Source organism: Gekko japonicus, unplaced genomic scaffold (assembly GCF_001447785.1).
Source record: "Gekko japonicus isolate JY-2015 unplaced genomic scaffold, Gekko_japonicus_V1.1 scaffold484, whole genome shotgun sequence".
Classification (NCBI taxonomy): Eukaryota; Metazoa; Chordata; class Lepidosauria; order Squamata; family Gekkonidae; genus Gekko; species Gekko japonicus.
The window spans coordinates 436,967-462,015 of record NW_015168059.1 but is presented as its reverse complement, the minus strand read 5'-3'; the positions used below and the strand labels follow the sequence as shown (position 1 = coordinate 462,015).

General features: G+C 46.7%; 1 protein-coding gene across 1 annotated transcript in view; it reads left to right on the top strand.

Moving 5' to 3' along the window:
- Positions 1 to 25,049, top strand: part of ADK (adenosine kinase) — a 333,994-nt gene that overhangs the window by 271,586 nt on the left and 37,359 nt on the right. The window contains exon 9 of the mRNA XM_015414519.1: positions 662 to 776. Coding sequence (XP_015270005.1) covers positions 662 to 776 — 115 coding nt within the window. The remainder of the gene's footprint in view (positions 1 to 661; positions 777 to 25,049) is intronic.

Below are 25,049 nucleotides of genomic sequence, written 5' to 3'. Positions count from 1 at the left end.
TAAAGGCCGAGGCCTTCCCCTGATGTTGCCTCCTGGCTCTGGGATTCAGAGGTTGGCTGCCCCCGAATGTGGAGGTTCCCTTTAGTCACTATGGCTGGTAGCTACTGATAGACCTCTCCTCCATGAATCTGCTGATTCTTAAGCTGACTATGAATTCCGCAGTTTTTGTCCTTCCTTAATCTACTGCCCATCAGCTTCATTGGATGTCTTCCAAGTTCTAGTCTTTTGGGAAAGGGAGAAGAAGTTCCCTCTGTCAACCTTCACTCTGTTCAGATAAAAATATCTACAGTGTTAAAGGTTTGCAATAATGTGCTAACATGCATGCCACGTCACTCGGCCAAGTTGGATGCTTTCCTGCAGTCTAAGGAATCTTCCCGCGACTTAGCGTCTTAAGATGGAGGAAGACTCCCAACGTCTGCTCGGTGGAGTAGGTGGGATACATAGTGGGGATTTTAAAAGTCCCGTATGGAGCACATTGGTTACTTCCTGGTTGTATTTACACAGTGCTGGCAGTGCTGATACGCAGTTGCCTGAAAAGAGAGGCCTGCCCTCATGGCTGACAATGCAAAAATGGTTCTGTAATCTGCTAAAAAGCATTGCCCTCATGCTTGGTGTCCTTTGTACAGCCCACAAGACCCGTTTCTCTCTTTTCCGTTACCAGACCGAGGACATCAGAGAAATGGCCCGAAAGGCACAAGCCCTGCCAAAAGTGAACCTGAAAAGGCAGCGAATCGTCGTCTTCACCCAGGGGAAGGATGACACTATCATGGCCACAGGTACCTAGTCTGTTTTCTGGAATGGAATGCAAGAGGCAGGAGCCCGTAGCACTCCATTCAGCATCGATCTCAGCAGGCGATCAACTGATGCAGGTGTAAAGGATGATGTGCGCAGGCACAGGTGGGGTGCTCCAGGGTGGCTGTGTTCAAATATTTCAACGGGCTGCTTCCATGTGCACTTCTCCCCCCAAAAACAACAACAACAACGAGTGTCCCCTCCTAGCAAGAGAGGGGCCAGGTCTCATACCCTTGAAGCACATTCTGGTTGGAATCCACACACAAACACCCTCTGTTCAATTAGGGGTCCCCCTGGAGACACGAGGGGCTGTGGCTCAGTGGAAGAGCCCCTGCTTTGCATGCAGAAGGCCTCGGGTTCAGTCCCCAGTGGCATCTCCGGTTAAAAAGGATGATGGGAAAGACCTCTGCCTGAGAATAAGTAACGGTAAAGATTGAGACAAGGTAATTGTGGGGCTTCATTTTCTGGGTGCTTGAAAGGAAACGCTGGAGCATCTGTGAATTTCCCGTCTGTCGCTTCAGTCTCTGAGGATCCTGCTATTACTGTAGTGATCCAGTAACTCTGCAAATCCTTTAGAACGCTGATGATGTGATTGCCTACCATGTGGGGGCAATTGACACAAATTATCAGCCAGAATGGTCTAGCCGTGAGAGTGTCCGGTGAAGAACTGGGAGACCCAGCTTCAAATCCCAACTCCACCGTGGAAGCGTGCAGGGTGATATGAGGCCAGCCACACCCTCTCGGCCTAACCTACCTCACAGGGTTGTTGTGGAGATAAAACCAAGGAGAGGAGAACAAGGTAAGGCTATCTGGGTCCCTACTGAGGAGAAAAACATGGGGTATAACTGAAGTTGATTTTTATTGGGGTCTTATTATCGGGGTTATATTGTGGTTTTTATTTATTTTAATAATGTTTTATTTATATATTGCAAGCTGCTTTGAGTTCTGCACGGGAGAAAGGTGGCTAATTGTTTATTTGTTCAAATAAATGTGCAAGGGGGCAGAATCCACGCTTTGCATACCCAAGGTCTCAAGATGCAGTCCAGAGCAGTGTTCCCTCTGAGTTAGTGTGAGCTAGTTCACGGTTTTTGAGCCTCCGGCTCACACATTTTTGTCTTAGCCCAGGATGGGTGGCTCCAGAGCAAACTAATGAAGGCAGTAGCCAAATCACCTGCTCACAACTTTAATGCCAGTAGCTCACAAAGTGGAATTTTTGCTCACAGGACTCCACAGCTCAGAGGGAGCCTTGGTCCAGAGCATCTTCCGTTGAAGGGTCCAGCTGCAGGGGAAAGGCCTGAGATCCCCTGCCTCCAGTGTGGGCAGTGCTGTCTGACCCGATTTAAGGCAGCTTCATAGTTCCATACTGGGAAATGTTGCTTTTCACTCATTTTAATTGTGCGAAAGGATACTGTCTAGTGTTGCCAAAGACCTTCTTGCTTTGTTAAAAAAAATATATTTGCTTCACAGATGCAAGATTGCAAACTTCCTTCCACCTCTTGATTCCAACCAAAAGTTATTACTTTTTTGTTTTCCAGCTCAGTGGCATATGTATATTACAGGCGACTTCTTACAAGGCAAATTGAAAATACTGATTTTAATTAGTTTTTATTCTGATTTTTATGTCTTGAGTTTTTATCTGCTTAAATTATCTTTGCCACAGACAAGAATGTACTCTGCAGCAGCTGCTGAATCAGTGTAAGTCTTTTAAGTGTTTGATGACAACAAGGGGGGGGGGAATCCAATATATTGCAAACTGTTTGTTGTTGTTGTTTTTGGTAAAGCTGAAAATCCCATGTTCCGCATTTCCCAGATGGCAGCTTTTCTGTTCTCTGAGGAACAGGTGAAAAGGGATGCTTTTGTGCAGACAAAACAGTTATTTGTAGTGTGCCAGTTTAAGCACTGTGAACGTGACCGCCTCCTTGTGACGCACTGCTTAATTTTGTCCACCTGTCCTGCTTGACCACACAGTGGTGTGCAGCTTGCGGCTCTGTGCAGTCGGGTGAAAGGTTTCATCTTTCGTTTCTGTGCAGCAAAATATATTGATTTGTGGTTCAGTTTAGTATTGTCTAGAGATGTAAAATTTCCGGAAATTTTGAAGCTCGAAAAAAAACCAATTTTTTTCCGGGTTTTTTTTTTCCAGGAAAAAACAGAAATTTTCGGAAAAATTGAAAAAAATGCTACATTAGCATTTCTTTTGTCTTTTCTAGATTGAAAGTCATTCTGTTACTTTAGGAACATAAAATATGACTATGGACATTTTTACTTGGCATGAAATTATCACAACTAGCATATTAAAAATATAGTGTATCCAAACAATTATTACAAACAGAATACCCACCCACATGCAAAAACAAAACTGAAACTTTTTTATTTTCTTCTGACAATCGCACCTCCTAAAGGAAGACATGCATCTTGTTCTTGCATTGGAGAGTTCAGTTTGTAACGTAGGACTTGCTTGTCCTCAGTGCACAGAAATTAGATCAATCTGATACCATATATATATATTTTAGAAATGATTTGGAAAATATTTGAACACCTTGTCTTAAAATATTTTACTCATCATTTATCCATAATCAATTTCTTTTCTTTTCTTTTCTTTTTTCAATTTTTCCAATTTATCAGAAAAAAACAAAAAGGCTTCAGGGAAAAAACGGGGGGAAAACGTTTCCCCCCCGGATTTTTCCGGTTTTTTTTCCGGGCCTTCACATCTCTAGTGTTGTCCCTTGCATGGGGCTGAAATTTATACATGTAGAAAGACAGTCCAGAAAGGTAAAAGGAGTAGTCGTCAAAGTTTTCAGTGAACTGTGGATCCAGGCCACGCTTAAAGCCTGGGCATGCTTATCACGGGCCCTGGCCGGGGTGGCCAAGACTAGCTCAATCTCCTCAGATCTCGGAAGATGAGCAGAATCAGCCCTGGTCAGTCCTTGGATGGGAGACCACCCAGGGAGTGCCCGGTGGGGGGGGGGCAGGCAATGGCAAACCGTGTCCAGACGTCTCTTGCCTTGGAAACCCCATGAAGGGTCATCCTGAGTCGGCTGCAACTTGATGGCACTTCCCACCATCACACTTATCAAGGGCATCTGCGATTGGACACACACTGGCAAGCGTCACAGGCATTGGCTTCTCCCACTGTCATGCAGTGGAGGAGTCCTGATCTCTCTCAGTGGTGCCTGGGGTAAGGCGGGTTTCCTGAAGGGCAAGAAGGCAAAGCCGTTGGTCAGAGCAGCAATCCCAAGGTCTTCCCAGAAGGCCAGTCAGGACAAGGCAACAGGCATGGGCAGCATTACGGCCACAGAACCGCCCAGTGTACCGGCCCCCCTGGTCTGTGAAGGTCTCTTTTGAGCTCGCAGACCTGCCCATGGTGAGTGGTTCCTGACTGGCCAAGCACGGCCTGAGTCCTGATTGACTCCTGTGTTTATTTCCAGATGGCTGCCAGGTCTCTTGCCTTGACCTGGGTGGCCCAGGAGCTAAACAGGGTTGGTCCTGGTTAGTGCTTGGATGGGCGACGACCAGGGTCGTGATGCAGAGGCAGGCAAAGGCGAACCACCTCTGAACGTCTCTTGCCTTTAGAACCCTACAGCGTCTCCATAAGTCAGCTGCCACTTGGTGGCACCTTCTACCACCACCACCACCAAGTTTCTTGCCTTTGGTGCTCTTGATGCTCAGCTGTCTCTCAGCAGTGGTTCCTTTCTTGCTTACTGTTTCATTTTTTGCTGCCATCCCTCTCTGGCCACTTCCGCTTCAGTCCTGCTTCCTCTCCCCTCCTGCCAGCATGTGATTATGCTAAGTCCACTTTGACACCACCTCCGATTGCTTGTAAAGGCTGATTTCCAGGCTCTTGGCTCTCTGTCTCGGCTTGCAGACCTCCTGTTCTTCATGCTGTCCGCAAGTGCAGCTTCCTCGGCATCTGAGGTGCCGTGGCCATTTGTTCAGCTGTGTCAGAGGACACAGCAGTGCTAGAGGGCTTGTCCTAACCAGAGGATGTGCCCTATGCATGACAGTCCCTCCAGTCCTGACCTTGTAAACTATCAGTTGACAGCGTCTGGCTTTGCTGTAATGGGACATTCCATATTATTTCTCCTGCTTTCGAGTTGGATTCTGCTTACATGGATCTGTGGCTACTCCACCATGGAAGCTCCAACAGGGTTTGAGCAAAATACCTACTTCTGGCCCCCGAAAATACCATTAAGGTAGCCTTTGTATACATGTGACAGTTGCTTCTTTGCTGTGTATTTGTTTCTTCCTTGGAAGCTGGAGATGGTAATGCGTCCGTTAACCCACTCTTGGGTTCCCTTTTTGTAATTAGGAGCTTATCTGAGGGTTGTAGTTTTTCTAATCTGTCCTGTTTACTTCTTATGAAAATGGTAAAATTAGGGAATGTGCTTCTTCTTTTTCTAAAAATATGCCTGATAAATCCAAGATGGGTAAAGTGTGCGTTGCAGTGTCAGCTACGTGAGCAAACATGATAAATGTTAAGTCGGTTTTGAGCCCTGGGATAAGCCCTTCAGCACACAAGCGTAGCTGAATCTCTTTGCCATGTTGTTATTCGTGGCAGCCAAATAAATGTCAATAATAAAAGAGAATTAAAGATTTTCATTTCCCAGAGGCAGTCCGTCTAATACAGCTTGATCTTCCATTTCATTTGTAATTCGTTCTTGTGTCAGGGACGCAGCCATTTGCCAGCCGGCGTGTGACATGAAGTCATTTAATAATGATTAAGAACATAAAAATGTGTGGCCTGTGGGGCAATTCTCCAAAGAGATACCAATTTGTTATTGTTCCCCCTCCTCACATGCTCACCCCCTTCCTCTCCTTTTGAATATTGATCGGCCTGCCCCTCCCCAGCCAAAATGTTATAAATGGTTAACGAGAGGAGAGGCGTATCTTTTGCAGTGCATGCTAAGACTATGCAATGACGTTGATCAATCCTAATATGGTTGTCCTCTTGCTAATGAGGGGTTCTTCTGTTGAAAACCCTAGAGTGAAAGTATCTCTCCCCCCCCCCCCAATAATGGCGTGTAGCCACTGGGGAAAGTTTGACAGCTTTCTCCAACGGAAGAACCGCTTAAGCTGGAGGGAGACTCTTTGGCTGAAAGTTCTTCCAGGCTGAGGCGGGATGCCTGCCGGCCGCTGTCTGTGAGTGGTGGTGTGCACATGGTCCAGCCTTTGTCTTTTCACTCTTAGCGGATCACTCCGGCCAGAAGGGCCGTAGCCAGGGTTTTTTCATTGCAAGACTGGAGAGGAGAAGACTCAGCCTAACCCTGCCTTGAAAGAACGGCGCTCTTTGGCAGGGGGACGATTCAGCAGATGCTGCATCAACAGGCATCGGGGGGGGGGGGACCAGCTGAATCCAAGAAGAGAAAAGTGTCTGCTGTCTCTCTGTTAGGACCAGCAGTTCTGATCAATAACACTTACTGTGCATAATGGTACTCTTAACAAGTGAATTCGATAACTGGTACTTGCTTAACCAGTTTCTATGTTGAAGTAACTTTAACCTCTCTTGGGAAAAACATCAAGAATATTTCTTCCTTGTACACTCTGTACAGTCACAATTCCCAAAGGTGCTCACAAAACTTCCCCTCAAACACCATCAGTTCCCTTCCCAGAACTCTTCTGCAGGTTAGTCAGGGAGGGCGGAATGGCGCAGTCCTGCCACAGTTCAGACTCAACATGAGCTGGTCTTTAAGCTCTTCATTGCCTCCCGGGACTCCCTAGAGTGGGCCTCGTATCTAATCCCATCTGCTCCAGGCACGGGGCTTCCTTCAGACCCTAGCAATGGCACACTTAGACTTCCCAGGACAGAGATTTTGAGGCTGAAGGGAGAAGTCTTCGAGCTGCCGTCCTGCATTTCTTACCTGCGAGGGCAGGGAGTATACAGACTAAGGGTCTTGTCACATCCCACAACCTCCCAGTGCCTGAAAGTAAATGATCTGCCACACAGAACAGGATCCCGTGCGTCCCAGCAAGACCGCTCTCCCTGCTGCAGAATCAGTAGCGGTCAGGAGAAGCCTACACCCCAGGAGGCTACAGGGCCACCTGCCTGGTCAGCAGAACCTCTGGACCCAGCTCCATCATCCTGGAAGTTGGGGGTGCTTCAGTGACCATCTGCTTAACATCCTTACACACACAATCACCCCAACGCTCCCAAGAGCAGAGAAGGCACAGGACCAAAGTCAGGCCTGGGACAGAAGCTGGAGCCTAAGGCCTCCACTTGGTGGCCATACTTGGGAGGGCAGGCACCAGAGGCAGCAGCAGGGTCAGTTCTGCAGTAAATACACAGGGAGACGTGGTGCTGCAGGGCCAGCTGTAAAGCTCTTCAGTAGCTGCCTGGACTTACTGCTGTAAACATCTCCCTGCAGCCACTCTTACCTGGCCCTGTAGCCCCCGACGCCTGGCAGGACTGCTCCCGCCCTCCTCAGCATCGGCCAGCTCCTTGCCTTGCAGGAGCCATCTCACCAGGACATGGAGCCACCTGGAACAAGACCGGTCTCAAGGCTGCCACAAAAACCAGACCTTTTTCCCCACGCAGGTACCCTGGAATCAGGGACAACTGGGGTGAGGCATCCAGAGGCCAAGGGTCCAGTAAGCCTTTTATCGCGACCCCGTTGTTTGGGAGTCAACAGGATGACGTTCTGGTGGAAACAGAACAATTCCAAATGCTCCTTCTCCTTCCGTTCTTCCAGGTCCTCTGACAGAATTCTTTGGTACGGGGATATCAATAACGCCTTTCGTTTCCTCCCAGCCCTAGAAGGTCATAGATGCATTATCTTGAGCAGCAGAAAATGTCTAGATATTCTTTGTGGAACCAACAGTGGGAACTGGGTGAGTGGGCAACGGTGTGGCAAATGAAGCGCAGTGTTGGTCAGTGTAAGGCGATGTACATGGGGAGAAAAAAATCCCCACTTCAAGGATAGGCTAATGGGGTCTGGATAGCTCAATGGAAGTGTTACCAGGGGTCATTTCCTGCAGGAGTGCACAGGAGCGAAGCTCCGGCAGTAAAGCGCCCAGGGGGCAGGCACATGCAACATGCCCCACCCCCTGCTCCCAGCAGCCCTCAGTCAGAGCAAGAAGCAGCCAGGTAAGTTGCAGAGCCCCCCCGGCCCCCCGGTCCAAAACAGTCCAGTGGCACCTTTAAGACCTAGTTTTATTCAGGTACAAGCTCTCCCTCCTCTGTGAGGGACAGATCTGCATGTTTCTCTCCCACCCCCAATAGCTAGCAATCCAAAACAGTCCAGTGGAGCCTGAGCGGTGGGTGTTGCCTTCTGACACACTCCCGGTGATGTCAGGGGGTGTGGCATATGCAAATGAGTTATGCTAATGAGCTCCTGCACCTCTTCTTCTACGAAATGACCCCTGGTCAACCCAGAGTGCTGCAGCCGTGGAAAAGGCAAACTCTTTGTTAGGAATGATTAGGAAAGAGATTGAGAATAAAATGACCGATACTATAACCCCCCCTGTATAGGTCTGTGGTGTGGCCTCAATTGAAATATTGTGTGCAGTTCTGTTGACCGTATCTCAAAAAGGACGTTGCAGAGCTGGGAAAAAGTACAGAGGAGGGCGACCAAGACGATGAGGAAGTTGGAGCCCCTTCCCTGTGAAGAAAGGCTGAAGAGTCTGGAACTTAGAAAAGAGACGACTAAGGGGGTCATGATTGACGTTTATAAAATTATGCACGGGGTGGAGAGAGCTGACAAAGATCAATTTTCCTCCCTCTCCCCGAATACAAGAACTCGAGGGCATCCAATGAAGCAGATGGGCAGTAGGTTCAGGATGGACGAAAGGAAATACGTCTTTACGCAGAGAGTGATTAACATGTGGGATTCACTGCCAGAGGATGCAGTGATGGCCACAGGAATAAACAGCTTTAGAAGGGGATTAGATAGATTCAGTGGCTACTAGCCCTGGTGACTGAGAGAAACCTCCACATTCAGAGGCCCTAAACCTCTAAATCCCAGAGCCGGGAGGCAACATCAGGGGAAGGCCTCAGCCTCTATGCTGTGTTGTTGGTTCCCCAGAGGAACTGGCTGGCCACTGTGTGAGACAAGTTGCTGGACTAGATGGCCCATTGGTCTGATCCAGTAGGTCTCTTCTTATGTTCTTAAGAGTTAAAATGACTAATACATATTTAGCTACACTCAATGTAATTTTTCAGTCATTATCTTTGAGTAAGAAGAGGACAGTTTCCAGAGAGTAGGGGGGTAAGTGGTTGATTAATAGGGGCATACTATAGTGGTTCTTGGGATCCCAGATCACTGCAGACTGTGACAGCAGCCATGAAATTAAAAGACGCCTGCTCCTTGGGAGGAAAGCGATGGCGAACCTAAACAGCATGATAAAAAGTAGAGACATCACCCTGCCAACAAAAGTTCGCATGGTCAAAGCAATGGTATTCCCAGTAGTCATGTATGGCTGCGAGAGTTGGACTCTAAGGAAGGCCGAGCGCCGAAGAATAGATTCTTTTGAACTATGGTGCTAGAGAAGACTCTTGAGAGTCCCTTGGACTGCAAGAAGATCAAATCAGTCAATCCTAAAAGAAATCAACCCTGACTGTTCCCTGGAAGGCCAGATAATGAAACTGAAGCTCAAATATTTTGGCCACCCAATGAGAAGGGAGCCCTCACTGGAGGAGAAGACCCTGATGCTGGGAAAGATTGAAGGTCGAAGAAGACGGGGACGGCAAAGGATGAGATGGTTAGACAGTGTCATAGATGCAACGAACATGAAATTGAGCCAACTTCAGAAGATAGCGGAAGACAGGAGGGCCTGGCGGGATCTGGTCCATGGGGTCACGAAGAGTCAGACTCGACTGTGCGATTGAACGACAACAAAATAGTGGCTCTTGAGGGCTGCACACACAGGGCACTCGAACAAAATGTGGAAAGGTGTATTGATCCTCTACAGGCCACAAGGGCAGATTCTGTCAGAATATATCTTGTCAGCAAACCTGCCCTGTAAAACCATGGGAGGAACGATGTTTAACCTGGCAAATAAGAATGCCACACAAAACTGTGGAACTTGAGATAACAAAAATACATTATTTATAGAGGGGGGGGGGATGCCATAAAACAGAGAAAATAACCAAGATGGTGGCCTCTCATTGAAGTACTGCGATGGTCCCTCTCCAAGACACGTTTCCTAATCAAGATCAGAGAATGTTTTCCTCAGGCCAATATATTTGGGGGGGATCATACCCATTAGTAATAGTTTGTTGTCCACCATTTTCAACCGCATTGATTTAAAAGAGTCTTTTCCCCAGAAAAGCAAGTAGGCCGTCCTCAGAAAACAAAAAAATTTATTCTCAGCTTAAAAGCAAGGAGCCACGGTCTAGCTTCTAATGACTTCTGTCCCAATTCTGTCCTCAAGGCAACATTAGAAACCCAACAGGGAATATTCATTAGTCTTCTCAGAAACTGGAAGACTGGAATGTCAGTTTTCTCTGTAACTGTATTTATACAAGTTGCAGATGCAAAGAGAATGAGGGGAACAACCTTCAGGTTGAAAATCTGATGCGCTCCAGGAAATATCTGTTCCCTTTGGAATGGGAGGCGTTTCTGATAGCTCCCGAGCACAATTTTGGCTTTTTAAGCACAGTTTTAAAGTGAGATTTCCAGGACAGATTAGTGGTATTGAGACCAATCGGGCGAGATGAATTGATTGAGAGACAAGTAATTTAGCACTGGGAACCATTTTTCTGTAAAATTGGTTTTTGTAGGATTCTGCGATAAATAGTTTAGTTTGTTGGTGACCGCATCCATTAAATAGTGACTCCAAAGTTTTTTGTACCAAACTTCTATATTGGGCGCAGTTTTTTCCTTCCAATAAGAGGCAATTGCTGTTTTTGCAGCATCAATCATCACGTCCACCATGAGTTTGTGTGGTCTGTTTTCTAAATCTTTAGGCCAAGTCTTTAAGAACAATACTTCCGGTCGTAATGGGGTATGTACAGACGTTATTTCTTGAATTAAGGACAGAATTTCTACCCAAAATGTCCTGATTTTATCACATTGCCACCAGCAATGTGCATAGTTTCCAATCTGGTTGCATTCTTTCCAGCACATTGGTGATAAGTAAATTTGGACTTAACGGGTCACCATACCAAAAAAGTTGGGAACCCCTGCTCTGGAGTTCCCATCAGCACAGCCCCCCCCCCCCCCGGTGCTCTAAGAGTGCCCAACACGCCACACACCTCTCTCCCCGTGTCATGTGCCTTGACTTATAACTCGGGGCGGTCCTGACTTGGGGTGTGCATACTGCTTAGGGGAACTGTGAGTGGCCACACACTGAGTTGTATCCTAACCTGTACCGTGATGACAAGCATAGCGGGGGGGCAAGCATCCCACTCCTGTTGCCTTTAATTGGAGTGTTTACTCTGATGTGTTGTCAGCATAATGTGGGTGTGGGTCGGGGGCTGAGGGACTTGGGATGATAAGCTCTGCCCCCCCCCAACACACACACCCGGGACACCAGCTATTTCTCACACATACGTTGGCAAGCTCCACATCAGCATACCTGCAGATATGTCTGCGTACACCACACAGTGCTGACGTGGATCTTAGTTGCAATCTGTCAGCTAGCTGCCATAGAAGACTGTGTACCAATAGTCCTTCTCCCCCCCGACCTGCCAGGCATCTGCGCATGCCCTGTCTTCCCCGTGTATTGTCTAGTGCCATGCATTCCTGTCTGTAAACGCTAGGCAACGCTTATCTGCAAGGTTAACAGGTGTGTGGAGGAGCCGCTTCGCTTGAAGTATAATGAACTGCTACCGTGTGAAGCTGTAATTGTTTATGAATCAGGAAACGTTGATTCTCAGGCTTTTGAGCGCGAACCTAGGAGTCTGCCTGCTCGGCGGGAACCAAGATTATTGGTTAATGTCCTGTTTGAATGTCTTACATTATCCCTTGCCCACCCTGGCCCAGGTGTTCTGGCCACTGAACTTGTTCCTGCTCTACCATGGCTTTAATAAAATACTACTTTGTATAAACGTGTATTGGACTTACAGCTGTGGGGGACCGGACACAATCCTAAACAGACTGGCCTTTGGGTTGAAAAGGGAGGGAGGATTCACAAAACCGTAGATTTTACTTAGGATTCATCAGTGTCCTGCTGGTTTGGGGGGGGGGGTGATTTTTCAGCTGCATCATTGGCAGCCTGCTAAAGCCACTAAATGTGCAATCAGTGAGAAGCTGTCATCTTTCCCCTTGAACATGTGTGACATCTCAGCAACACTCTCTCGAGGTAACATGCGCAGTCAGTGCGAAGCAGTTGAGCAGGGGTTACCCAGAAGGAGGCGCGGGAGAAATGTGCGTGTGCACAGACACCCCTGGCTATGCCAGTAGCCTCTTGTGAGAGTGTGGGACTCCTTCCAAATTTCAGAAGCCGGTCTTCTCCCGACTGGGCATGCTCCGGGCAGCACAGCTCGCCCTGGAAGTTATCTGCACGATTCCCCCCTCCCCAGACTGCCATGAGACTACCGGATCATAGGGAGGATGAAATCTATAACTCAGCTATAGCATAAAGACTGAGAACACTATTGTTTTGGGAAGAACTCTACTTAGCTTCTTCTGGTTAACCTTTGGGGAGGGGAGAACCTAAACATGAATTCCCCAATTCATTCTGACACCGGGAGGGGGGCACAGCCACAAAAAAGCTGCCACGGGAGGCAGAGCCAGCCACCAAACAGCTGCGTCAGGAGGTGGAGACACAGAGGACGCCCAAGTGCAGCAGGGGAGACAGGGCGAGTAGTTTGAAGAATGCCCCTGGGAGAGGGGTGTGAAAGAGCATAAAAGCAATTCGGTGGCACAATGTCGTTTTAATCTGCACAGCCGATTGGATCTCCAGGAGCCAATCAGAAGCCCCGCTGGGCAAGTGCCACACCTGGCCCCACCCATTTTCTGCAAATACTCGGTGGGCACCAGGATAGGTGATGGCAGGTGCCCCGGTGCCCACAGGCACCCCGTGAGGCACCCCCCCCCTGCAGTATCCAGTCAGCCAGACCAGTCCCCATCAATTACAAGCAGTCGGCTTTCACCCTTGACTTCAAGCTACGTGGACTGTGCAAAATGTGCTCATTTTGCTGTTCTGGGACTGAAGTTATCGTGAATTCACCTAGAGAGTTTATAAGAAACATGTCCTCTTTTTCATGCTTGCTCAGTTGCGGTGATTCCACGCCCCACCCGGTGCTTGAGATTTAAACGCTGGCTTTTGTGGCCAGCTTCCTAATAGATCGATAATGTGTTGCCACTAACATTTTTTTTCCTTGCAGGGATGCAGAAAGATCAATATCCATGGTGCCCCGGGTCATGATCAATACTTTTAATAAAACTTACCTTTTTACCTTTGCACGCTTTTGCTTTTATTAATGAGCGTCTCTTTTCATTTCAGACCATTAATGGTTTTCTGATAATGTCATACGGACCAAGGTCAAGGCTGCTTTGAACTTAAAAGTCTAGTTACCAGTGATTAAATCTGTTGGTCTGTCTGCCTTAGACCTGTTAGATGTGAGCATCCGGACAGAGCTCTCTGCTGTTTAGGCTTAAAACTTTCAAAAATAAAAATTAATTCTTCTCGTTAACAAACAGCTTTCTTGTACTATCCCAAACTATTAGTGACAATCTGCCGAAAAGTAATACTCAGAGAGAGCTTATGGTGGAGAACTACTGGGAGTGGGACTATACCATTTTGAATAAGCACAAGGCTCCTGACAGAGAGCGAGGCCCACCACATTATTCTGAAGCAGTGCAACTCTTCCCTGTGTCTCTTTTTCTGAATACTTGGATTGTTTCTGTACCTATCAGTACACAGCTTGCCACTTTTTATGCTTGTGAGATGTGCAGTTGACATATCTCGATAATACAGCTAGAAAATGCATCGCACGGTGGAACCCCACCTTCGCACCCTGATGTGAAATAATTATGTCGCTTGAAATGTCCTGTATGCATTGCTTTCATGCCTTTGGGATTTGATCCACAGAGATCAATAGTTATCCTGCCGGGCTGCAGGGGTTATGGGCAAGGAAGATCCTTGGAAGTGGGTGCCAGCGTTCATGTAATCATTTCTAACAGGTCCTAGAAATGTGGTTGATATTAGCCGTTATTCACAAGAGAAGCAGCAAATTCAATTTGCATAATTGATACTAAAATGCGATTAAACTGGCTGTTTGTTCCGTTCTTCTCAATACCAGCCACTCTCAACATTTTAACCTGATCAGGCACTTCCATGGTGGTGTTTGGTATTATATATATATATATATATGTATATATATTTCTCATTGTCAGTGACAACTGAACAAGGATTTCTGTGCGTGGTTGGGGATCAAAAAATGGCAGATTTAAAGGCTATGCAAATTGCACGAGGACAGCCCAGCTTGTTTCAGAGCTCTTTTCTCTATTATCATATCAATTGAGTAAGCTCATAGCAGACAAAGCGGGGTTATGGGAACCACCTAGAGCATCACGCACCATTAAACATCAATGCCTCATACATGAACATCTGCAATGCCGATCTTATTAACAGTGGGCATAGCAGAAAGGGAGATGAACAGCTTTCTTAGTCACTTAGTTGTTAAAAAATATCTAAATGCAGGCCTTGTTTATCAACAGCAAGTTCATCAATAATTGCGTAATTACAGTAAGCAAGACTCATATATATTCATTCATATATATATGTGTGTGTGTGTGTGTGTGTATATAAAACCATATCCACTTTGTATTACTTAGTAGAAATGCTTGCCAGCCTTTTAGTAGTTGCAGCCTGCAGATTTTGTTCAGTCTGCTGTGCGCAGCGTAAAATTTCAAAACCACAAGAACCTTTAGTTGAGGTTTTAGTTGACATGAGATTAGATCCTGGACTTGAATGAGAAGTGCCTTGTATTTGAACTGCCAAACGCTGAGGGTTCAGCCTGCTTGAAATGACTACAATATCAGCACAGGCCAAAAAATGCTTTCTCGAGAGCCAGCCCCGCTTAATAAACCTGAGTGGGATTCTGAATTGACCTGTTTAGGTTGGCGCTACAAGTATATTCTTGTATATTCAATATACAAGTATATTGTATATTCTGGGGAGCGGTGGCACAGGCAGGTAATCTATGCCTGCAGGTAATCTTTCTACGAACAACCACAAGGCTGTTTGAGTCCCACCATGGCCGGGGTGAGCTCCCGGCCCTTGTCCCAGCTCCCGCCTACCCAGCGGTTCGAAAGCTTGCAAGTAGATAAATGGGTACCCGCCTAGGTGCAGGGGGGCACCCGCCTTTCGGTGGAGCGGCAATGGAGAGGAGCAATGGTGTCGGCAACAGGGCGATCTGGCGATTCAGTGAAGAATGGCAGCGTATCTAACATCGAGCAGCGAGCGCTCCAAGACGAGGACTGGTCCGGAGACATGACAAAGCGACGGCACAGCTCGGCCGGAGCCTATCAGGACAGAGGCCAAGGAAAGGGGGCCGTCGCACAGTTGCGGAGCAACGGTACTGCCCAGAAGGAGCCGCTGCGGAGCCAAGCCAAAAAAGACACCTACTGCGCAGAATCAAAGGAGAGACGATCCGCTGGGAGATCGACAAAGAACCGGCAGGGTGCCTGATAGGTATTCACCTCCCCCCAATACTATGTGGCCCTAGTTAGAATTGCTAATTTGCAATGTAAACCGCTCAGAGCCCAACCGTCCTCTTGATTCATTCAACCCTCCAGAGGCACCTCTTGCAGACAGTGTGTTTCCCTCACCCAATGAATGTATTTATACCCATCCCCCGAATAGAGGGAAGGGAAATGAGGTAGTACTTAACTGCTGCACTGAGGATTTTGAATTGGGAGCAACAGGACCTTTGACACAGAATGTAGGGGATAATTCCCCTAACCCACATCAAGTGTCTTCCCTTAAAAATGGTTGTATTTTTGTAGACCCAGCAGGTCCAACTGACAGTTACATTGGTTGTCTTGGAACCTTGGGTGGAGTAACAGACAGGTATCCGGGAGTGCTTCCTTACTGCCTGCGTTGTGTTCTGCTGGCTGGGCTATTCCTGTGAAGTGGGGGGGATACAGTGGTAGGAGGAGATTTGTTTCATGAAGGGTGACGAGATACAGAAATGTTCAGACCCCTTCTAATCTCCATCCCATCCTGAGGATTGACAGTGCCCAGGCCCAGTTAATGGTGCTTGGGGGGGTCAACAGTGGGAGGGCTTCTAATGTCCTGACCCTACTGGTGGACCTCCTGATGGCACCTGGTATTTTTGGCCACTGTGTGACAGAGTGTCGGACTGGATGGGCCTTTGGCTTCTCTTATGTTCTTAATTCCCTTCAACCCTGATGCTGTGTAATGCCAGGTCAGTAAGCAGTAAGACCACAATTCTCCAGGAGACTATCCTGGAGGGATGTTTTGACCCGGCGTGCTTGACTGAGGCCTGGGTGGGTGAGGATGCGGTAATTCCCCTCAGCCAGTTTACACCCCCAGGATCCCGGATCCTGTATCAACGTTGAACTGAAGGACAGGAAGGTGGAGTGACCATCCTCATCCGAGACTATCTTCCCTTCCAGAGGATCCCTTCACCAAACATCACAGGCCTTGCATGTGTTGGCCTGGCTTGGGGTGCTGGGCCAGGCACACCCTCTCAGCGTGACCTACGTCACAGAGTTGTTGTTGTTGTGATAAGACGGAGAAGGAGAGAATGATGCAAGCCACTTTGGGCCCCCATTGGGGAGAAAAGTGGGTATAAATGATAAATATAAATAAATATATAATATTTAAAGATAAAGATGTAAAGATATGAATAAACTGCTTTGTTTGTGGACTCCTCCTTTAGCCACGTGTTTGCTCTGAAAGAATAGCCACGCTTTGTGAAAGCATTGTGGAGTCCCCTTCTCTTTGAGCTTGATGCTGTGTAATGCGGGATCAGTAAGAAATAAGACCACGGTTCTCCAGGAGGCTATCCAGGAGGGGTGTTTTGACCTGGCGTGCTTGGCCGAGACCTGGGTGGGTGAGGATGAGGTTCTTCCCTTCACCCAGCTTGCTACCTCAGGATACTCGATCCTCCATCAACATCAGACCGAGGGACGGGTGTGTGTGGAGTGGCAATCTTCATCCAAGACTGCTTTCCCTTCCAGAGGATCCCTGTGCCAAACATCACAGGCCTTGAATGCATCGGCCTGGCTTGGGGTGTTAGGGAGAGGGTGGGAGTCCTGCTGGTGTACTGTTCACCCAGCTCACCAGTGCCCTTCTGAGGCTATCAGAGGCAGCGGCTGAATGGACACTGTGTTTCCCTAGACTGTTGATCTTGGGGGACTTTAATATATTTCTATCAACCACCAAGCCAGGCTGAAGACTTGGATGAGATGTTCCTAGAACAGATTACAAAGTTCTCAAAAGGACACAGTGATCCCTGGAGAAGGCCCTGGCTCTAGCTGAGAACAGCCAGTTTTCTTTCGGACCAGGGATCACCAGGAGGTTTTGCTTCCCAGAACATAATGCTCTCCGGGGGGTCCGATAGTTACATTGGCCCCAGACCATTTAGGGCCTTAAGGGTTAATACCAGAATCTTGAGTTTGATCCGGTATTCAACCTGGAGCCAGTGCAGCTGGCGAAGCACTGGCTGGGTATGTGCATTCTGCATTCTGGACCAGCTGTAATTTCCGGGTCAGCCTCAAGGGTAGCCCTATGTAGAATGAGTTACATCAGTCTAACCTGGAGGTGGTCGTTGCATGGATGACTGTAGCTGGGTCAGGGTGAGACAGGAAGGGGACAGTTAGTTGCCTGGTCTGGTGTAGTTGGAGAAGTGTCAGTCTGGCGACATTTGTGATCTGGGCCTCCATCGATAAGGAGGCATCCAAAATCATGCCCAGACTCTTGGTGGTTGGTACTGGTGTTAAAAGTGCACCGTCAAGAGCCGGGAGATGACAGCCCACTCCCGAATCCCCCCTGCCCAGCCACGGAACCTCCATCTTTTATGGAATTAGTCTCGGTCAGCTCTGCTCCAGCCATCCAGCCACGGCCTCCGGCCCGTTGGCCAGAGTAGATGGGGCGGTATCCAGCCAGCTGGCCATCAACAGATACCGTTGGCCTCCAGTTCAGTGTTGGCTGGCAGGTTGTGGCAGAGTGACGAGACTTTATCCACAAAAAAGCTCATACAAGTGTCACAGCTCGTGGCCAGATTTCTAGTCTTTTGAATTCTCCCTGTAAAAGAGATTAAGGATCTGATTACCCTAAATAATTGTGCTGGGTGAGAGCTAGCGGATGCAGTGACCTATAAGATACTTTTGCAACTTTGTCACGAGACCGTTGCCAAACTCGCTCCAGCCCTCTTTCCCCCTTCATCCCCCCAAGCTCCATGGGGTACCATTGGGCTAGTCTGGGGCGGGAGCAAAAGGGGCGTCAGGGATCTATTTCATTGAAGGCTTCAGAGAAACGGGTTTTCCAGTCCTCTGTCAGGGCATCCAATGAACCACCAGAAGGCATCGGATCCCGCAGAGCATTCTGAAAACCAATTGGGTCCATTAGTCTCTGCGGGCGAGCGTAGATCAGCTCTCTGCCTAGACTGGGGGATTCAGCCGGGCCTTCGGGGCATGATTATCTGGCCACAGCTCCTGATCAGCGGCAGTCAGATCAACATTAGTCCCCGTATCAAATGAAGACCTCTGTTTACTGTCATGTCAGGGCTGAGCAGTGGCTGTTTTCCCAAGGAGCTGCTTCAACAGTGAATGTCTTGGTCTTTTGCACCAAGGCTGGTAACACAAAGCAGCAGACGGTTTGCTGGCATTTGCTTCGCATGAAAATCTTCAGCACTTCCATCTTGGCAGAAAGATCAGAAACGGAGGCTTTAAAAAAGAATAGACGGTGGGCAGAATGTGCCGGCGAGTGCTGCGCTTTCCGGTAGCTGCCTTTGCAGTCGGCAGGAATCAGGTGGCAACAAAGAGCAGAGATTTTTTTTAAAAAAACAAAAACCCGAAAAGGTGCTGACAGAACAAGGTGAGCCCAAAGATGTTAAACACTTGTGTGGGGTAAAACACGTGGTACTTCGGAAGGGTGGCACCGTGCAGCTTTATCTGCATATCAGAAAGGGCATTCTGTGTGTGTAAATATAGAAGGAATAAAAAATGTCATATCTCTCTCTCTCTCTCTCTCTCTCTCTCTCTCTCTCTCTCTCCCCCTTTCCCTTTCCCTTTTCCTTTTTAGTTGAAGGCCATGTCATTAGTTGTTTTAGAGAATTCACTTTCAGGTTGGGCTGTCCAATTGCAAGTAAAGGCAAATGTAAAGGCAGCTGGGGAGAGGTGGTTTCAGACAGTCTCCTTAATAAGAAGGTATCATCTGGCGCCCTTGCTCGGATAGCATCGGCTTTATCTTCCTAGACAGAATCCAGAATCAAGGACACAGGGATGGTCCACAGGCTGTGTGGCCTACCGACTTCTCAGGGGGGGAAGAGTAGGCCCTGAAGGGGGGAGGGGCATACGGTTCTGACCGTCTTCCTCAGGCCCATAAATGTCAAGAGCTGGCCCTTGGCCCATCCCACCTGGTTCCTTGTATGAGGTCCAGCTCTCGATAGGCCACAAAGACTCCATAGGCCCGTGGACTCCAGAACAGAAAAAGGAGGAGGAGGAGGAGGAGGAGGAGGAGGAGAAATTGGATTTATACCCCGCCCTTCACTTGGAGTCTCAGAGCAGCTTACAAACTCTTTTCCCTTCCCCTCCCCACCACACCCTGTGAGGTAGGTGGGGCTGAGAGAGCTCTGACAGAAACTGCTCTTTTTCAAGAACAGCTGTGGCAGAACTATGGCTTGCCCAAGGTCACCCAGCAGCTGCAAGTGGGGGAATCAAACCCGGTTCTCCCAGATTAGAGTCCGCGCACTTAACCACGACACCGACCTGAATCTTGCAGCCCTGACCTGGATAGCCCAGGGGAGCCCAATCTCATCCAATCTCAGAAGCTAAGCAGGGCAGACCCTGGCAAGTAAGATGGGAGACCTCCAAGGAATACCAGGGCCGTGACACAGAGTCAGGCAGGAAGCCACCTCTCTGAACGCCCTTGTCTCCCACCCCCACTAGGAGTCTCTGGAAGTCAGCCATGACTTCCAGGCACAAATACAATTTGTTTCCAAAAACCCTGAATCTAGCAAATGAGCCATTCTAGAGGGGGCAGACCAGAAACCCTCAAGACCATTAATTAGTTCGTCTTGCCTGTGAGGCGACATCTTCCTGACTTCGAATATATACCATATAAGCCTGACGTTGGCCGCTGGTGCCAAACACAGCAGCCTTTCTTGTGACTCCCAATAAACCGCTAGCGCAATATTGTGAATAGCACATCGCATTAAACTGAATGTATCGCATCTGTAAATGAATGGATACAGTCCCGTTGATTTCATTTGGCTCCCTCTGTGCAAGCACATAGATGATTTAACCCCTTATCTGACCACGAAATCAATTTCTCTTTTTTGTGTTCTCTTTTTCATTCATAATCATTAGTGGCTGCATAGGAGGAAAATGTCCACAGTGTGCCAAAGCATTTAATTTTTTACCATTTGCCAGCGCATTCGTCACTCATGTTTCTCTAATACAGTAGTTAAATTTGATTTTTTTTTTGGGGGGGGTATTTTTAAAAAGCTTAGAATACATGACCAGAGGTCAAAAAGTAAAGCTTAATATCAGAAACAGTCAGATAATCTTCTGAGAATGCCTTAAAAGAATAATTAAAAATGGCATGCTGTGGCATAAACTTGATAACATTCTGGGAATGTGAAGGATGGGAGGTTTTTAATTGATGTTTGTTGCATTGAGCTGCCAGATTGTTATAACATCAGAATTTTGCTGTAAAGTGTGTCCCTTATACTGTATGTGTTTGCTATGGTGTCCTGTTGTGCTACATTTATTAGCATCTTTATCCTACAGTTCTGTTTAGAGAGGGTTTGCTTTGCAAACATGCGATTCAGAAGCTCTTGCTAGAAATTGTCTGTCAAAGCTGTGATTATAACTCCTAGCATCCTAATGAGTTGTGTTCCATATGTGGGAAATAATCTATAAACTAAATAAACTGTTACATAATTTATACTAAAATGTGCATGTAATTATTTTGAAAGGAGGTAAATCCTATACATTCCAATTACAGCAGCAATTAAGGGAAATCATTTGGATACTAATTAGGTGATCCTAAAAGGATCATAGACTTGTGTACTTAATTATCAAAGGAACAATCAACAACTAATTTAGGATGAATAAATTTCTTTCATTTAGAGGGGCAGATCCTGCTCTGTTTCTTAATGCTGCTGCGATTCAGAAAAGAATTCCTTTGAATCATTGTGATTTACTCTGTAGTTTGATTAATATCGTTGAGAGCTGAATCTGATCCTTGGAGATTAGCACAGATTTCAGATCGCCTTGTGCGCACATCCTCTTCCCTTTCAAATAGATACAAAAGCTGCACAAGTCGTAAGAAAACCCACTTAGTGAGCAAACCATGGCTCTTTAAAGAAGCAAAAAAGGAGATGTCTGTGGAGGTCTTTATTAAAGGCAACAAATCCCAAGGGAGAAGTTTGTTCAACCAAAAAAAAAAACACACAACAGAGAACATTATAACCCTCTAATTTTTTCTTAACGTATGAGTGATGACAAGCAGATGAAGGGTTTTTTAAATATGTCAGCACGGTGTGTGACACACAGGCCTTTCTTTTGGCCTGGGGACTCTTACTCAAATTTTGAGAATCCTAGCTTTTATTTTTTTAGTTTCTAGTCTTCACCGTTAAAAAAAAAAGATGTAAATAAAAATGTGATGTTATAAAATGAATTCTTTTTAAAGATTTTTTTTTCTTCGTCACCCCTCTTGAGGGCTGTTTCTGAGCCATGCAAAGGGAAATCCAAAGCTTGTACCACCAAGTGCCCCGGGGGGTGTTACATCTTAGGTGTGGGCCATTATCACAAATTATTTCCATGCAGTCTCCCTGCAGTCATCAATTGTCTGTGATTTACAAAGTATGCTACATCATTTGGTGCTATACAAAAATTGAACATAGCCCCAGCCTGAGGGCTTAGAGCTAGTATCGGAGTCAAGTCGATGACGTGAAGCAGGTCATTTGAAAACTTACCTGTTTTGGCTGATTGTGTCCATTGTACCTTCAAGCGATGTTAAAATGGCGTGAGGCCTTTTCTCACCCATTACTGCCTTAGTGCTTCTTCCTCCTCTCTCTAAATCCTTTTCCAGCCAAATAGAGATCTCCATGTTTCTCATGGAATGCTGCCTTCTGTCTTTAGCAGCTTTGCAAAGAAGTATGTGTTCTTGCAGCTCAATTGGGCAGTTCTAGAAAGCATACCCAGTGGAGATAGAACGACTTTTCCAATGGAATTCACTGTTGTTCTGAATGTTAAACATTGTGACAGATGACTGTCCGTAAAACTCTCTTCCAACACCACATTTCAAATGAATCAGCTTTCTTCCTGTCTGCTTTCTTCAATGTCCAGCTGTTACATCCATACATAGTAATGGGGAATACTGTAGCATGAATTATCTTGGTCTCCTCCAACACTTCTTTACACTTAAGCTCTTTCATGGTTGCTCTTCCCACTCTCAAACTCCTTCTGACTTCCTGGTTGCAGTCTCCCTTTTGTTGATGATGGAGCCAAGGAATAGGAAATCTTCAACAATTTCAGTTTCTTCATCGTCAGCCTTAAGGTGGTGTAATGCCACTGCAACTGTGCCCAGTGGCATGATGTTCATTTCCAAATGGGCTTCCCATTTTTGCATCCAATTTCTATTCCAGACTCCAGGAAAGCAACTGATACTATTCTGTTCTGGATGACTTTGGTCAGGCCTGATTCAGATATACGCATGCATTAGAAAGCCTATATGCGTCTAGTTAGTTTACCTTGTCTGATCATTTAATTCCTGGCAAGAACTATGCCTCAACAATCTTTTTCGCTCGTTGTAGTACTCAAATAATGCTATTAGAGAATCTTTGCTTCCTTTTTGTCATTTTATTACAACACAGCTATTTGTATCTTTAGCACTGACTAACTCAAAAGAAAATAATGCCATGCACTACTGCTATGTAGATAATTAAAGGAGACCAATTATATGAATTCAAAAAAGTATCTTACCCAAAAACAAGCAGGTGACAACAAAGGAGTCCCCTTTGAAAAGAAGCTCCCAATCAATTCAGCTTCCCATATTTGTAGATTTTAAAATTATATTCTAACAGTTGCTAGCTGTCTCACTTGATAAGGGTGCACATTCTTGCCTAACTAATTATCTTTTAACCTTAAACCCCATAGTTATCTATACTTGAATATTTAATTAAAATATATAAAACTTTTAGTTCAGTCTTGCTATTTTTATCATAGCAGAGTGTATTTTAAAATAATAATTACAAGTTCTGCAGACATGTGAATATCTATTGGACCCCAAGGCCATATCTTTCCTTCTGTTGTGTTGGACATTCCTGCCGTTTTCAGAGACTTCTGTACCTGCTCCTCAGCACGTAGTATTCATTGCTATGGGATAGGGTCAGTTTCTAATCCACAAAAAGCCATGGGTATTGTATTACTTCTTTGTTTCTTGCCCCTCTCAAAGGCTATTCCATTTGGGGCTTAGCTTAAAGACCAGGCCAGCTCTGTCTCTGTTGTGCAGAAACATCCTCCATGATCTTTTGAGTCAAGACCAGCAACTGTTCCCCTGTATTTCTGTCCATATCCATAACAATCCAACAAGATTGCTATTAACCAAAATATCTGCTGGACAAGCTCATTCTGTGGCTTGTTACTGACGCTGTGACCTGCAGAGCAAAATGGTTACCCAGACAGGGCTGGATGTGACATTGTCTCTTGTTTCGCAAGCACTTAGTGGTGCCCGTGCGTCTTCGTGTGTTTGCTTTTGGTGATTTTCATCCTTCCTTCCAAGACAGCTCACGATATTAGAAACAAAATGCAGTAAGGTACAATCAAACCTAAAGTTAGAACAATTCAAAGGCAAAAAAACCCCATCAGCAGCAGCGTAAATAAAACTGGCAGCAGCAACAGTGGTCTTGCCCAAAATAACTGGCATCCCCATCGCCAAACGATAAACAGGAAACATAAAAGCACAAAATTTAGGGACACTGTGATAGGGGTCTGACATATGAATGCTCCAGTGTTACATTGGGTGTTAAGAAATATCGTATCAGCCTATTAAGCCTGGTTAGAGAATACCATAAACTGAGCGCACTCAGACCCAGCATAAGATACTTCTTTATCATAATCGTGACTTCAGTCCTTAGCAAGCCTGAAAATCAGACCAAATAACCTCAGTACCCTCTCAAAGATAATTCCACATTAATTTCATGTTGCTGAGGCCAGGGGGCCGAATGATGCAGCTGATGTAGCAAGCCCATAATTAAGGGATGGTTCTTAGCTAAATTTCCCCAAGAAGAACCTTCGGGAACCCATTTTTACCCGGCCTTTTGCCTTTTACCTGCTATGGGGCATCAGTTCAATTCAATTACCTTTATTGGCGTAAAGTAAAATAGTAATATACAAAAGATAAGGTAAAGAATAAATACCAATCAAAGAGAAAAAAACGTTCTAAGATGGTCTAAAATCAATATAAAATAAGTCTCAATTTCATATCTCCTGAATGCAAGTTTTGTTCGGGGGGGATGTGTGTACTTATGCTGGCATTATGTTATGCCAGCAACCAGGGAAGGAATATGAGCCAAGGGGAGGGGCCTTACGATGCCAGCTGAGCCCTGCTAATCCCTGGCCCCCAAACACCCCCAGTGGTACCCATTTTGGGCCTCTATTCACTGTAGGGATGTATACCAATATATCTCCAGTGACACCAGTGGGCAGCTCAGTTTCATTTTTTTGTGTGAGTATTGTGTTTGTGCGCATGCGCGTGTGCCTAGAAGCCATGGTCAACTTCTGGCAACCACTGGCAGGGCTTGGACGTTTCAGACGCTTACTGTTGCCTAACTCTACATCCCAGCCCTGGTATTCCTTGGAGATCTCCCTTCCAAGTACTTGCCTGGGTTGGCCCTGCTTAGCTTCCGAGATCTGACAAGAGCGCAGAAGTGCTGCGGCTCAGGGGAGGCCAGAGAGCCCCGCCGCCGTGTCCCCCAGGCCCGTGCAGAAGCGCTGCTGCTCGGGGGACGCCCGGAGAGCTCCGCCGGCGGCTTCCCCGGCCCCCACCGAAGCAATAAGTAAGGGATCTGCGGGGGTGGGGGTGGCGGGGGCTTGATGGGAGGTGGTGAGAGAGCCTCCCTCCATCTCTTTGCCATCTTTCCCTCTCCTTTTCTTTCCCTCCTTTTCTTTCTCTCTTTC